General features: G+C 56.2%; 1 protein-coding gene across 2 annotated transcripts in view; it reads right to left on the bottom strand.

Annotated features, from left to right (window-relative positions):
* Positions 1-15,964, bottom strand: part of TSPAN11 (tetraspanin 11) — a 52,378-nt gene that overhangs the window by 10,012 nt on the left and 26,402 nt on the right. For both annotated transcript variants that reach the window (XM_059683854.1, XM_059683855.1), the window contains exon 3: positions 10,529-10,720. In XM_059683854.1, coding sequence (XP_059539837.1) covers positions 10,529-10,720 — 192 coding nt within the window. The remainder of the gene's footprint in view (positions 1-10,528; positions 10,721-15,964) is intronic.

Here is a 15,964-nt window from a genome sequence, read left to right as displayed (position 1 = left end):
TGGCCCCCAGATGAGGTCTCGAGTGGGGAGGGCAGAGGCAAGTTCTAAGTGGGCATGTGCCCTGGGCCCATGGATTCTTCCCGCTACGGGGAAGGCTTTGGAAGAAGGGGGCTGTGTGTGCCTGGGTCCTTGGGAGGCACTGAACGCTGTCCATGTGAGCAGGAGGCTGAGAGAGGTCTGTGGCTGGGTCCTCTCTGCTAAGCAGCCTGGGTGCCTAACACAGGGCCTGGAAACTGGAGGATGGTGGTGAGTCCAGGCTCTGCCACTTGCTGGCTCTGGACGGGTGACCTCTGACACCTTGGTGTGAATTAGAAAAATGTGCTGCAATGAGAAAAACGTGGCTCAGTGAGCTGGGCGACTGACTTCAGCCTTCCCTGGTTCCTTGTACAAGGTGCAACCTCCAGGGCCATACGCAGGGCCCTGCCTGTGGGGCTGAGCCAGTGGGTGGTCCATCCTGTCCTGCTTACCCCTAGGAGGACCCAGTGGGAGGCGAGTTACGCTTTAAGATGATCTGGCCTGCTTCTTGCTCCAGAGCTCATAGCGACAGCCTGAGGTGAGCCGCACTTGTCAGCCAGCGGCAGGCATGGTCGCCCAGGCCAGATGGTTGCCCTCCTGGGAGCTGCCCGGCCCACTGGACAGTGTGTGGCTGCACTGACACCCACCAGGAGGGTGTCCCCGCTAATGCATGCACTCCAGGGCCTTGGGGATGTGCCTGACCCATAGTTCCTTTCGAACACGGCTGCACCTCCGTGCTGGCTCCACATTCATCCCCACTCCCCTCCCCTGCCTCAGGACTTGGTACAGTATTCAGTACTCAGAGGTCAGCTCCAATCTGCCACCGGAGCCTCCGTGCAGTGGCTGCCAGTCACCCCCGGCTCCCGGTGCACCCCTGTGCCTCTGTGGTGTGGGAGGAAGAGATGTCGAGCCTGTGCCTGCCCCTCTGCCCTTTGCCTTACTCGGTCCAGCCTCACTTCTCTCGGAGTCTAGTTACTACCTGCACACGCTGGACAATGCTCCCGTGTGCGCACAGAGCCTGAGCACAGCCCGGCCTCTGCTCTCTCCCTGCCGCCTACCTGGGTCGCTGCCCCGGCCGCATCTGTGCTCCGCAGCCGTTAGCCACCAACCTCAGCTCCCGCTAGGCCCCCAAAGCCCTCCCTGAGCTGGAAGCTCCTGGCTGTGACCTCACTGCTGATACCCATGAACCGATCTGACTGGCGGGCCTCACGCTGGTCCGCTCTGGGGACTATGGACACTGACCCGTATCTTGTTCTGTCTTCGCAGGCCCCGTGCATGGGTGTGAGCCTACCCCTCCCCCCAGCTCCCCCTGTGCCGGGCCTGCCCCTGCTCTCAGGGCTTCCTCCGTCCTTCCAGAAGTGGCCGCCTGAATCTTGGCCGGACAGAAAGCAGGACGAGAATTCCAAGGGAAGCTCTTGTAGCTTCTGCCCCCAGAGCCCTCGATAAGAATGATGCCACTTGAAAGGATGCCAAACTGGGCCCCAAACATGGGAGGAACCGGTTTGGTGAGCATAGAGTGGGACACAGTCATCTCCCTCCTCTACCATTTACCAAAAGGGGTTTTCCTTTAATTCTGTAATGGAACAGTTTGAATTGGAAGTTGGATATTTCCTAAAACAAAATCTAGATCCAGAAAGAAGCTGGGGCAGGCACAGCACTCAACCAAACCGGCGTTCCTGAAGGAGAGGGTCTGCCGGAAGCCTGCGGGGATGTTTCTCGCAGTGACATTACCGGATGAGTCTTCAGAGGGATGAGGGACGAGGGACCTCCATCCGCCGCATGGGACAGGCCAAGCCCAGGTGTGGTTCTGTCACTGGGCCTGTGACACAGGGCAGCTCGGCACCAGCTGGCACCACCTTCAGGTAAGTTTCAAGACCTTTATACAACTGGACTTTGGAATTTCCCCATTGGACTGATTCTGCCACAAAGAAGGGAGCCTCGCTAGGCGTTCCTCCTCTGTCTCACTATTCCGCACGGTTAGAGACGGGCACCCAGCCACCGTCAGAAAACCGAGGCAGGGTGTCCAGGCGGGTGGGGGGAGAGGCACAGCGTGGTCTCAGGGCAGCGAGGCAACAGGAAGAGAGGAGAATGGAGAGGCCGCCAAAGTCAGCGGCGGGGAGAGCACAGCTGGAGGCTCCCCGCTTGACTGTGTGTGAGAGGATTACAGCGGCAGGCAGGCGAGGGCGGGCAGGGAGCTCAAAGCCACCCAGGCCAAACAGGAAGAGCTGGGGCCAGCTGTTTAAGCTGCAATGACCTCAGGGCTCATTATTTTCTGGCAATTAACTACGGGCTGGAGGCAGCCAGGGCTCAGAGGTGCAGCTGCCTGACCTGTTTGTGCAGAAAAGAGAGGATGTGGATTTGGGAGCCTCAAGCCATTCCTGCAGCAAGATGTCACTGTTGGAAGGATGAAGGTGACCTCCACCTCCTCCAGCCCCAGCCCAGGGCTCATAGCTGGGGTTCAGCCACCCCTCCTGGGGCTGTTCTATGGGAAGATGTTAGGGCAGGGATGGCGAACCTTTTGAGCTCGGCATGTCAGCATTTTGAAAAACCCTAATTTAACTCTGGTGCCGTGTCACATATAGAAATTTTTTGATATTTGCAACCATAGTAAAACAAAGACTTATATTTTTGATATTTATTTTATATATTTAAATGCCATTTAACAAAGAAAAATCAACCAAAAAAATGAGTTCGCGTGTCACCTCTGACCCGCGTGTCATAGGTTTGCCATCACTGCTTTAGGGAGTGCTCTGGCTAATGGCTGATGCTAATATCCAGTTCTGGCCTGAAAGGTTGGGTGCAGAGCAGAGGACCAGGCTGGGCAAGGAAGGCTGGTTGACTGAGTGGGGCCATTGGAAGAGGGCAGGGGAGGAGCAAACCAGCCACAGAGAGGCAGGAACTATTCAAGAGACATCAAGAGAATGCATCCGAGGCGGTCCAGAGTCCCAGCCAAAGGGTTGGGGTGCAAAGATCACACTGTGAGGGTTCGGGAGAGAACACAGTGTCAGAACTGTAAGCCAGAGACAGGTGTCCACTGGCTATCACGCCGGGACTGCTAGGAGTCCAGACTGACTGGGCTGAGAGAGCAGGTTCCAGGGTGGACAGCAGGGCCTGGCCAGGTGGCTGAGGGAGGGTCACCAGACCCCCCAGGGGGCGCACAGCCCAGGGGCTCGGAGGATGCTGCTGCCCAGTGGGTGTGGGCATGGGGGGAGTGAGTGATTGCTGTCTCCTACGAGCCCCCTGGAAGGGCCTAGAGCAGTGGTTCTCAACCTTCTGGCCCTTTAAATACAGTTCCTCATGTTGTGACCCAACCATAAAATTATTTTCGTTGCTACTTCATAACTGTAATGTTGCTACTGTTATGAATCGTAATGTAAATATCTGATATGCAGGATGGTCTTAGGCGACCCCTGTGAAAGGGTTGTTCGACCGCCAAAGGGGTTGCGACCCACAGGTTGAGAACCACTGGCCTAGAGGTTCCTGCTGGCCTGTGGAGAGTCGTGGTGCGGCCTGCAGGCACCTGTGCACATGCCTGGATCAGAAGGGATGAGCATGGGCCAGGGTAGGACACAGGACAGGGTAGGTAGCAGGGACACCAGGATGGGCGTGGTGCTGGTAATAGGTTGGTCATAGGAGGAAAGGGAAGGCTGGCAGGGGAAATTCCTGCCCCGCCTGAGGTTAGGAGAAGTCCTAGGGCTCAGAGAGGTCCGAGCTCTGACCAAGTTCAAACAGGAATTTAACCTCCACACGGTCCTTTGTCTTTTGATACAGGCATTTCATCTTCCTCTCTGCACTCCAAGCCAAGAACTGGTTTAGTCCCTCCTGTGCCCAGCAGAGCAGAAAATTCTGGAAATGCTTGTGGAGGTCGATGAACTAGGCAGCCTCATCAATGTAACATGGGGTATGAGTTGCCAAAAATTGAAGAGGAGGAGGTGGTGGAAATTAACCAGCTGTAAAAACTGCTGGGTATAGAAAATTTGCTGCTATGGGTGGGCAATGATAAAGTACATTTCCTGCAGCCTGAGAAAGGTGGATCTTGAACCCAGAATGGTGCTGGTCAGAGAAAAGAGTGATGTCACACGGGGCACCATGGCCTGGGAGTCTGGGCCCAGCTTTCCTCTCTGAAGATGCTGTGTGACCCTGGGCGAATCACTTACCCTCTCTGGGCCTTCTGCGTAAAATGTGGGGCTTAGGTGGGAAGAATGTCTTGTGCTGCTGCTCCATCTGTCTGCGCAGTGTCAGGACCAAGCCTCCCCTCACCGGCCTCCTGCTTCCCAACAGGGACGCCTGGAGGGACACTCCTGCCTCTCCCCTTCCTTGCTCGCTGCTCCTCTTATCTGTTTGGCAGGAGGCCTCCTGCCCTCCTCGGGGCCAGCCTGTCCTCAGGATGCCGTATTCTCTGCTCACGCCCTGCACTGAGCTCAGGGAGGCGGTTCTCAGGGAGGTGCCGAGGCCTGTCCTTTATCACCCAGAGCCGAAGGGCTGCTGAGGCTTCTGCTGCAGAGGTAGAGCTGCATTAGTAATGAGGATGACCTCTGGCCACCATCTCTGTGTCTCCCACGTCTCATTTTCCAATTGATCCCAAGCTCCCCTAAGAGAGTGTGACGTATGGTTTGATGGGGCAGGGCACTGAGCATCAGATGGAGGCACAGCTTCCCAGCGTCGGTGCCAGGACCTGGCACGAGAGGAGCCGTCCAGACAGCTGTCCAGCTACCACTCCTGTCCTGGTCCCACGTCGGGGACGTGCAGCTCTGAGTGGGTCCTGCCCTCCCCGCTGCCCCCGGCTCTCGGCAGGGAGTGCAGCCGGCGCCGGCGCCCTGGTGGGGAGCACCACAGCGGGCAGGCAGCGGGTCTTTACATGAATGACTTGCCTCCACATGCCCTTTTCTCCCATCGGCCCGTGGGGGTAGAGCAGTAATACCGCCCGCCCTCAGCTACCTCCGAGCACCTACGTGGGTCTCGGGAGGGTTCCCACCCAGACCCATTTCCTCCTGCCAGCCACGGCCAGGCCATCCTTGGGGGGTAGGGGGGGGGCGGGTAGGTGTGTGCAATAAGGATCAATAAGGTTCGTTTTAACACCAACAGGATGAAATGTCACTGGGAAGGAAAGACATCTGCAGGGACCCGTGGGCTTCCCAGTAGCTGGCTGAAGGCCCACCCGCTGTTTGGATCGGCTATTCTGAGGCTCCCCTCTCTCAAGAGGCTCCCTGATGAGAGTACCGATCACTGTGCCTCGTTAGGCGACAGGGACTGGAGCTTGTCTCTTTCCAGTTACACGGTTGAACCCAGAATCTGCCAAGGAAAGGAAGCTGGAGGATGGAAAGGCTGAAGGACAGAAAAACAAACTCCAGGATTGGAGATGTAAGCCCACCATCCCCTGCCTTCCTGCAACACAGACACAGACACACACGCTCTCTGTCCCTCCTGGCTCAGCCCTGCTCTGAGACTTGCTCAGGGCCCCAGTTGGGGGTGGGGAGACAGCCAGCCCCTGTGGGTGATACCCACACATACATTGAGCTGAACTTGGCCCCACTAGGTGCAAACACTCCGCGGCGGGTAGCAGAGCTGATCTCTGCCTCACTGCCAGCACCCGGAGGCTTGCCCGCCCCTTCTGAGCGAATGTGGCGGCAGGCAGCCAGGGCACTGACCTCCAACTCTCACCTCAGTGCTGCAGTGTTCAGCTGAAAGGCAGACGATGGGTCCTGAGTCATGAGGAAGGTGAATCCCGTTCCCCGTGTGGGAGGCGGGGGGGTGGGGGGGCAGCCTGGGGCAGCAGAAAGCCTTGGAGTGGGCCTTGGGTGTCCGCTGGCTCCGCCAGCCCCAGGCCACGAGCTTAGGCAAGTCTCTTTCTGTCTCTGGCTAAGGAGCTGTGAGGACCCAGGGAGTAAAAGCCTACAAATAGCTATTTCTTCTCAAAGAGGCTTGGTCATTGTGCTGGAGACATAAATGTAATTATAGCCACATTTTATGATCTTTACATAATGTGGCGATTCGTCTCCTAGGACCTAAAGTCCTTCCTCCTCATCCTCACCCCTCACCCACATAAAGACGGGGATGCGAGGGGGCCGGGGTGGCATGACTGCCCTGCGGTCCCAGAGCCCTAGTCCTTGAGTCAGGACCTTACTGCCTTGAACTAAGTCTGCACGTATTGGATGGAAGTATTGCAATTTGCGGTCCCCTCATTTTCAGAAATTGGTTCTAGAACTTCTTACTTCCTAATCCGTCCCATAAATATAAAAGAGCCCCTGACAGAGACCCAGGTTAGCCTGGGTCGTCGATCATGATCTTCATCTGGCTTCAGATACAACAGTTTTCGGAGCCCATATTCAAAACCCTAAAAATATCCCTTTCTTTTGATCAGGGCGGCATCTGTCCTGGTCATCGGCCTTAGGCGTAGCCGCCCGACCTATCCGCTTTCTCATGCAGCCTTCCCTAAAAAAGAAGAGCTGGTGTGAATAATTTAAACCGCATTCCCTCTGTCCTTTGCAGGTTTCCGACGTCGAATGATCATCATTTAAGCACCAGCCAGGGTTGCATGTCCTTGGGAAAGTGACTTGGAGGGGCTGCAGATGTGCCGGGAGGATGGGCCTGGGCAGGACAGAGGTGCGCCTGTGTGAACTGGACGCCTTCTCTGGGGGGTCCTTGGGAACTTTTGATGCCAGGCCCCTCACTCCTTCAGGCTGAAGTTGGACGCACCTCAACATATGCCTCATCTTTCATCTTTCCCTCTTCTCTTGGGGGACCACTTTTTAAAGAACCCTCACCGAGGATATACTTACTGATTTGAGAGAGAGAGAGAGAGACATCGATGTGAGAGAGAATATTGATTGGTTGCCTTCCGTATGTGCCCTGACTGGGGATCAAACCTGAAACCTAGGCATGTACCCTGGCCAGGAATCGAACTTGCAACCTTTTGGCGCATGGGATGATGATCACTTTGGATCAAGTTCACAGAGCTAGACTCATGGTACTTCTCCTCTGGAGTTCCCTCCAGCCTTTAGCTGATTAAAGATTTAAAAAGAAAGTTAAGACACACATTGAAGAAAGATGCAATGAGACCAGAAGGCACCTCCAGGAAGCACAGAATACTTTTAAGCTGCCGTAACCACACCACTCGCTTCTACATGGGAGCTTGAGTTTTAAAAGTCCTGCTGTGTTAGCCCAAGGAAGGTCTTACGACCACCTTCTTGCTTTAAACAATAAAGTGATTGATAATTCAGGGGCTGAGGGGCCAGGCCATGGATTCCTCAGGGTCCCCTGCTTCACCCGTGTCCTGTCCTTGGGCCAGTTCTGTCTTTGGGTCTGTCGGTGGGGGGCAAGGGAAGAGGACTCTGGGCTCGGAGTTTCCGGTGTGCTAGCAATGTCCCCACACTGCTGGGCTGGGCTGTGTGCACGTGTGTGCATGTGTGTGTGCACTCGTGTGTGCCTACACCCACTTTTCCGGACCTCACTTGTGAGCTGGTGCCTCTCTGATGTGTTTGCTTAGTGATGTTGGACCAGAGAATCTTCAGTTCTGGGTGAGATGGAGGTGAACGCAGGCAGCGGTGAAGTGGCTCTGAGAAGGAAGGTATCCCCGGCCAGCAGTCCCTGTGTCCCCAGCCCTGCCAAGGCCTCCGTTGCTGACTCTCTGAGGCTGAGAGGTGCGCACCAGTCTGTAGGCCAGCCCGAGGCCCTGCCCCTCCTTAAGTCTCATTCTTCCCTGCACAGCCCTGGGCACAGGCCTAGGCCCCCAACACAGGCCTCAGACCGCATGCCTGTCAGGCTGCGACTGGAGAGACTCTTGCTTTCTTACTGGCTCAGCCCTCAGTGGTCGGCAAACTCATTAGTCAACGAAGCCAAATATCAACAGTACAATGACTGAAATTTCTTTTGAGAGCCACATTTTTTAAACTTAAACTATATAGGTAGGTACATTGTTATTAACCTAATTAGGGTACTCCTAAGGCTTAGGAAGAGCCACACTCAAGGGGCCAAAGAGCCACATGTGGCTCGCGAGCCGCAGCTAGCCGACCACGGGCCTAGGTGGTGGACAGGTCCTGCAAACGGTCATGTGAGAAGGGAGTGAAGAAGAGGAGGCCGCGGTCACAGGCAGAGAGCAGAGCGCTGTCAGTGACAGAGCCGCGGGCTTGCCGAGGGGGGAGCTCTTGCACGAGACTGTGGGCACGAGGAGGAAGGGTAGAGAGGGCACAACCTTCAGGGGTTCTTCCCGCTGTCGGACTCCTTCCAGGCTCGGCCTGATTCCTCGTGGAGACCTGGATTGGCGCTGGCCCTGCCCTTCCTTGCTGATGTTCGGTAGCCTCCCCTGCCCACACTGGCCTTGGCCTTAGGAGGAGATTGGGGCGGGGGGGGGGGGGGCTGTCTTGGCAGCAGGTGCACAGGAGTCAGAGGGTTGGTCTGGCAGGTCCTGAATTGACCTCTGGCTTCTGCTCCCTGTGGTCGCCCCGGCCTCTCTCTGGACACCCTGAGCCAGGTGAGGAGAGCCAGCTTCCCCGGAGAAAGCCTGTCAAGGAGCCTGAGGTGCACACACCACCACCCAGGAAATGCTCTTGCCCACACAATCCAACCTGAGTCCGATCAGGCTTCTAGAGTCAAGTGCCAGGAGAATGCGTTAAATAACATGACAGGAAAAGCCAGACTGGGAGAAACTATAGCACATATGACCTGGTTCCTTCAACAAATAAGTCACAAGGGAGAAAAAAGAGAGGTTGATCAATGGGGGAGCTGAGAGACTAACAGAGACCTAGGAGACAAGTGGACCATTTTAATACATGGACTAATTTAGATTCTAATTCAAACAAACTTTGTTTTTTTAAAAGAACAGTTCATGGGTCAATTGGGGAAATTTGAAACTGTTTGGTTATTTCATGATATTAAGGAACAACTGTTAATCCTTTTTTTTTAAAGAATAGTTTGTTGATTTTTAGAGAGAGAGGAAGGAAGAGGGAGAGAGAGAGAGAAACATTGCTGTGAGAGCGCAATACTGATTGCAGCCTCCTCCGTGCACCCACGGGGATGAAGCGGCACCGGATCAGGCGTGCACCTTTGACCTGGAATCGAACTGGGAACCGATTGTTGCATGGACAACGCCCAGCCAGCTGAGCCACACTGGCCAGGGCATTGCTAATTGTTTTAGGTGTGATAATAGTATTGTCATCATATTTTCTAAAAAAAGGACCATAAGTTTTCCAAGTACACCCTGAAATGTTCACAGATGACCAGATGCCTGGGTGTCAGGGTGGGGGAGGCGCCAGGTTCAGGTGGAGCAGGACTGGCTCTGAGGTGTTGCTGAGTCTGAGTGATGGGACGTGGAGTTTCACTATGACATTCTTTTCAGTTTTGCATGGCTTTGAAAATCACCACGATCAAATCTGGAAGGAGAGGAGGAAGAGACGAAGAGGAGGCGGAGGAGGAGGAGGAGGAGAAGGAGGAGGAGGAGAAGGATGAGGAGGAGAAGGAAGAGGAGGAGAAGGAGGAGGAGGAGAAGGATGGGGAGGAGGAGGAGAAGGGGAAGAGGAAGGGGGGGATGAGATGGAGGAGGAGGAGAAGGTGAAGGTGAAGGGGGAGATGAGATGGAGGAGGAGGAGAAGGTGAAGGTGAAGGGGGAGATGAGATGGAGGAGGAGGAGAAGGGGGAGGGGGAGGGGGAGATGAGATGGAGGAGGAGGAGAAGGATGGGGAGGAGGAGGAGAAGGGGAAGGGGGAGGGGGAGATGAGATGGAGGAGGAGGAGAAGGTGAAGGTGAAGGGGGAGATGAGATGGAGGAGGAGGAGAAGGAGAAGGAGGAGGAGGAGAAGGATGAGGAGGAGAAGGAAGAGGAGGAGAAGGAGGAGGAGAAGGATGGGGAGGAGGAGGAGAAGGGGAAGAGGAAGGGGGAGATGAGATGGAGGAGGAGGAGAAGGTGAAGGTGAAGGGGGAGATGAGATGGAGGAGGAGGAGAAGGGGGAGGGGGAGGGGGAGATGAGATGGAGGAGGAGGAGAAGGATGGGGAGGAGGAGGAGAAGGGGAAGGGGGAGGGGGAGATGAGATGGAGGAGGAGGAGAAGGATGGGGAGGAGGAGGAGAAGGGGAAGGGGGAGGGGGAGATGAGATGGAGGAGGAGGAGAAGGTGAAGGTGAAGGGGGAGATGAGATGGAGGAGGAGGAGAAGGGGGAGGGGGAGGGGGAGATGAGATGGAGGAGGAGGAGAAGGATGGGGAGGAGGAGGAGAAGGGGAAGGGGGAGGGGGAGATGAGATGGAGGAGGAGGAGAAGGATGGGGAGGAGGAGGAGGAACAGAAGCTGTGCCAGGACGGAGACTGCCCTTCTCCCTAAGGCCCTGGCGACAAGGCAACAGCCAACCCAAGGGCAGTGCAGCCGCCAGCTTCCTGCGGCCTCGGGCTCCAGGCCGGGCCACTCTCCCTGGTGGGGTTCCCAGTCCAGGAGCCTGGTTGGGGTACAGCTGGGCTCCCCGAGGCCCCCCCTCAGGTTTCCCTCCTCCAGCCGCAGCGCTGGGCGTGGGGCAGCCGGTGAGCACTCACCGTGGAGAGGCAGCTCCTGTCCTCCCGGATGACGGCACCGAAGCCCAGGCAGCCGGTCACCATGACAAGGCCGCCCGCGAAGATGAGGATGTAGGCGGAGGCGGCGAAGGTGCTGGAGGCCAGGACGCTGAGGTAGCCGCTCTTCTCCACCAGCGTCCAGACGCCCACGGCCAGGACGGCGGCCCCCCCCACCTGCAGGAGGCCCGAGTCAGAGCGGGTGGCTGGGCGCCGCCGTGGCCCCTCGGCGAGCCAGGCTCCACCTCATTCAGTCCTTCAAAGAGCCCGGGAGGACAGTGGGTCCCAGTGGATAGGTGAGGAAATGGAGGCGTGGCGAGGCCGGGCACCTGGCCACGGTCACACACCTGCGTTGCAGGGGCGGATTTTGAATCCAGGTGGGACTCCCCACTCCGCGCTTCTCACCACATTGCCCGCGAGTCTCTGTCCCCCGAGCGAGGGGAGACCTCTGTGTGTGAGCCTCTCGCCTCCCCAGGCCCAGCCACCCTGTGCCCCTCCTACCCCCAGTGCTCCTGCGCCCTAAGTCCACATTCATCCCTATATTTGCCCCTGGAGGGAGTGGGGGGAGTTCCACCTCTGCACTACAGGGGGAGAAAGGAGGCTCCCAGAGGAAAGTGAATTGCCGGAGGGCCTGCCTCTGGTGAGGAGGGCAATTGGAGGAGGGGCTGGGACAAGACTCAGGATGCAGCCTCCGGGATTGAAGGGATAGGTACCCCCCAGCTGGAGTCTCTCTGGGATTGAGCAGGAGATGTTTCTTCCTGCTAATTGTTTGATTCCCTTTCGGCCCTGAGAAGGGGCAGGGACAGGACAGTACTGACTGGCAGGTCAGGGTGCCTCCTTAGGAAGGGTCCCTGGAACAGAGCTGGGGGCCTCCTTTAGGGGTCAGTTCTCCTCCTCGGATGGATGAAGACTGCACGGCGTCCCATCAGCCTCAGGACTCTCTGCATGACCCACCCTGTCATCTAGCAGCTCTCTGTTCTCAGGAGTCACAGGCATCAGCTGAGCAAATGGAAGGGCGTTCTTAGCAATTGATATGCACGAGGCACCTACATTACTCAGCTTACCATTTTGCCTTCTGAGCGCTGCAATGGTTCTGTGAGGATATGCGGGGGAGGAGGACACATTTTTGTTTGCAGAGGAAGAGATTGAGGCTTGGAGAGAATAGAACATGCTCAAGATGACAACATTGGGAAGTTTCAGAATTGAGATTCAAACCAAGGTCTTCTGAGGGCGGATCCAGGACTTTGTCCGTGGGTCCCATAGCTTGGGCTGCGCCTGCTCTGCTACTAATTTCTGCTTTTTAAGTAATCAGTGTTCTTCAAAGTGCCGTTTCATCCCCCTTAGCACCTCCAGCAGGTAAGAGAACCAGGTGGAAGAGCCCACAGCCATGCAGCTCTGAATGGAGCGGGAGAGCCTAGTGGGAGACGCTTCAGTTCCATTTTTTTCTCACATTTTACATATCTAACATTGACATGCATCTTGGGATTAATGGCATCGTACAGTTATACTGGGCAGGACTTTTTCTTAGTGGTACAGGAAACAATGATGTCTCTCACAGTTGATGGTGTCTCAGCTTTGATGAGATCCCGGACTACACTAGGTCTGTAAATTCTCGGTGAGTGTACACTATCTCTGGCCCACACAACCTCATGGCCAGTGAGGCATTTCCCGAGTCCGGTCTATGGAATTGTGTTAAGTGCGAGTTTCCAGCAAAATGTCCTGCACCTTTCCTTTCTGCTTCAGCAGCATGCCTAAGGGGAAGGCCCTAACTTTGCACAACTAGCTGTGTGACCTAAAGCCAGTCCCATAACCTCGCTGGGCCTAAGTTTCTTCATCTCTAGACCGGTAGTTGCCAACCTATAATCACCAAGGATCCCTTTGATTACTTTGTTCCATGGATCTTACATTTTGAAGATTTTTGCCTACCAAACCCAGTGCATTAAGTAATAATTCATTTCTCATTTTTTATTAATCAAAGGCACATGATAGTGCCAGGAAGAGATTCTGAGCAGCATGAAACAGTCCGCGTGACCACATCAGGTTGATCTAATTTGTAATTGCTGTAGGCTCTTTATAGAAGTCTGCACACTATCCATTATCCATTAGGCTTGTCAGCCCCACGGCTGAACATTGGGCCTGGCACCTCCTTAGGGGGCACATTTGGGCTGGACTGGGGACACTTAATCGGTTGGGGGCATGGAGCCCACTGAGAATATGATAAAAAACAACAACAAACTATGGATGCTTTGCCCGGAGAAATGGTCATCCATTTAAAATAATGCATTCAGATTTGGGTGCTGGAGCCCAGTCTGGACCATGCAGCGAGGCCTCCTCCACCTCTAAGGCAGTGATTCTCAGCCTGGCTGCACAGTCACCTGGGAGCTCTGCAAAACCCCAGCCACACCCCGGCCAGGGGAAATTGCTGTGAGTGGGACAAGAATGTTTTATTAAGTTTCCAGGTGGTTCCAGTTGAGAACCACTCACTGCGTAGATGTCAGATTTAATGGAGGGTCACAGTGTCCTGCCCCTCTCCCCCAGGAGGTGGCGCTGTGCTGAATCTCACAGACCACATGGCTTCCTGGAAGCGTTGGGCCCCTTGGCCTGGCTGGGGGCAGGTGTTGGGAGAGCTTCTGACATTTGTCTAGGACTTGAGCTCCAGCCTGTTCTGGCTGTGTTAGGCCGTTTGCTTTGGTAGGAGCTTTGGTGCAGAAGGTGAAAATATGAGGAGCAGAATTTTCAGTCCAAAGGGATGAAAATCAAATTATGCAAGAAAGGAAAAAATCCATGGCTCCCCAGGAAGGAGTGGGGGACTCTGAGAAACGCAGCCAAAGGACAAGAGCAGTGCTGATCGCACTGTGGGAGGGCTGCTCTCGCCCACAGCTTGCCAGTCGCAGAGCGGGCTGGAGCCTGCAGGTCAGCCAGGTGGCAGCAGGGTCAGAAGAAATTAGGAAGTGAGCGAGTCATGGGGGATCCCTCCCTCTGCTGGGGCATCACCTCTGGCTAAGAAGTTAGTGTCTGCAGGGGATACCAAGGGGTATTTGCCATCAGGAGCAAGAGGAGTTCAAGTCCAGGCGTTTTCCTGCTTGGGACTCAGTCAGCTCTTTAGAAAAAAGTCTCTCCTCTGCACAGGAAAAGTAAAAGCTGTGAACTGTTGGAATGGGTCACCGGAAGGTCTTGGGAGGGTGGAAGTCAGCAGGCCTGGCTGTGCCCCTCACTAACCACGTGACTGTGTGCCAGACGCTTCTCCTCTCTAAGCCGCAGTTTCTTAATCTGTAAAATGGTGGTGCTGGATGGGATGACTGCGAGGTCCCTGCCACGTGGGTAAGTGTCCCTATTACTTACCAGGGGAACAACCTTCTGCCGATACACCCCTAGCAAGATGCTTCTGGGCCAGGGGCTCCCGGCTTTCGCCCACTGTGCGGAGAGGGCCCCGTCAGCAGAACGAGCAGGGGGGTGCGGGGGGGGGGGGGACCGAGAGGCGGACAGAGCGGGTGGGGAGAGACCTGACCCCAAAGAGCTATTTCAACAGCTATTTGCATAGAGCTGATACAACAGTATCAGACGCTATAGAAGCTGGGTTGATTTTCTGTGGAATATTAGCTACATTTTCAAAACCAGAGCCCATAGCCGATTAGCTAGGATGCCCTGCAGAGGCTGAGGCTGGCCTTCTTACCAAAGAGGACACAGGCAGGCCAGGGAGGCAGGCAGGTCACCCATGCCCTGTCATTTCAGGAACCTCCCATTTATAGAAAAGGAACTTTGCCAAAAAGTTGCTCATGTCATACGGGAGAAGGATTAGCCAGAGTCCTGACAGACAGCAGGCAGCAGACAGGAGAAAAGCAGGCGGGGAGTGTAGAGTAACTGCAGGACGTTTCTTTGTCAGGATACCGAAAGGTTTCTGCGCTGGGACCGGGGAAAGGACCAGCGGATGGTGCAGGGGTCAGGAGCCCCTGGGAGGAGAGTTCTCTGTCTTCATGTGAGGGAGGCACAGGGGGGCCGCGCAGCTCACTCATGGCAGCGTCTGCTGGGCACCTTCTTGGTGCAAGCACCACGCTGGGCTGGCAAGCGTTCTGGGCAGGATGTGTGTTCACCATTCACCACCACACTTGTCATCTACGCTCCTCCTCCCCTGGGCAGTCTCACTGACAGCACCACCGCCCACCCAGACCAGAGCCCCTGGCTCCCTACGGACTTCCTCCTCTTCAGAGACAGTCAGGTGCTAACCACACCCCCTCCACGGAGCCCCGCCATGTCCTGCACTGCCCGGTTTGGCATGCGCCCACCCCAACCCCCACCCCACACCTGCCTCCTGGTCTCTGCTCCACCCAGGGGCCAGCTTGTTGTGCTGAACCAGCAGGCATTCTGGTGACAGAGTGCCTGAGGTCCCAGACCGGGAGCACCAAAGCCCGGAATGGCCCCGAGGCCCTTAGATCCAGCTTAGCCTGATTTTTGGCTCGTCTTCTGCTACTTCCCTTCCTCCTCACCTGGGCTTTAGTTACTACGAATGAGTATTTGCTTTCCTGGAAGCACTGCAGGTGCCCACTGACTGTGATAGCAGCGTAGAGCGGGGACGAGGCCAACCACCGGTGCCCGAGTCCCAGCTCCCCCGCTGGCTGGGTGAATCTGGACAAGTTACACGGCTTCTCTGGGCCTCGGCTCTCATCTCTCCTGGAGTTCCCGCCTTTCTCTTTTGTCTGCCCTTCCTCTCCTGCCTCTGGCCCTGGGCCGGGGAGCTCCTCAGCCTCCAGTGTAGCTCTCAGCACGGGAGGGAGCGGCACCTGCTCCCCCCAGGATCCCCAGCCCCGCACAGGGCCTGGCACACAGGAGCCACCGCAGTGGGTGGACTCGCGGATGGGACTTGTGCAGAGGGCCAGGGACATAACGCCGTGTGCTGCCCCAGTGCCTCTTCGGGCTGAGTTCTGGGGCAACGTTATTAATTCTCTTCCTTGCTTTCTGGCAATTTTTAATTTCATGGGGAGTCTGAGTCTCAGAGAGGAGTGGGCTTTTCTGCCGGCCTCTAGGAAGCCCTGGGAATGGCTGGGCAGCACCCATGAGTTCTTAATGCAGCTGAATGCTCTCCACTTTCTCTTTCATCAGGCACCCACTGCGCACTATGACCAGGCAGCGAGCCAGTGTGCGGCCCACGCTGACACTGTCCTGCCCCATGCTGCTTGCAGGTGACTGGGTGGGAAGACCCTGCCTAAGCACGAGGTGATTCCCACTGTGAGGGAGGGGTGGGGGCTGGGGAGGGGCCTGGCACCAGGGCTGAGCAAGGCTCCTCATTCCCAAGTCCAGTCAGCTGAGGCCAGGGCTGCAGCCCTGAGGTGTATGCTGAGCCCTCGCTGGCAGGGCGGGGGTGGGGGTGGGGGACCGCACTCCAACCACCCCTGACTCCTTCCCTGGGACAGTGGGTGACCTCGT

This window comes from Myotis daubentonii, chromosome 2 (assembly GCF_963259705.1).
Source record: "Myotis daubentonii chromosome 2, mMyoDau2.1, whole genome shotgun sequence".
Taxonomy (NCBI): domain Eukaryota; kingdom Metazoa; phylum Chordata; class Mammalia; order Chiroptera; family Vespertilionidae; genus Myotis; species Myotis daubentonii.
The sequence above is the reverse complement of the archived record's forward strand: the minus strand, read 5'-3'. Positions and strand labels throughout refer to the sequence as shown.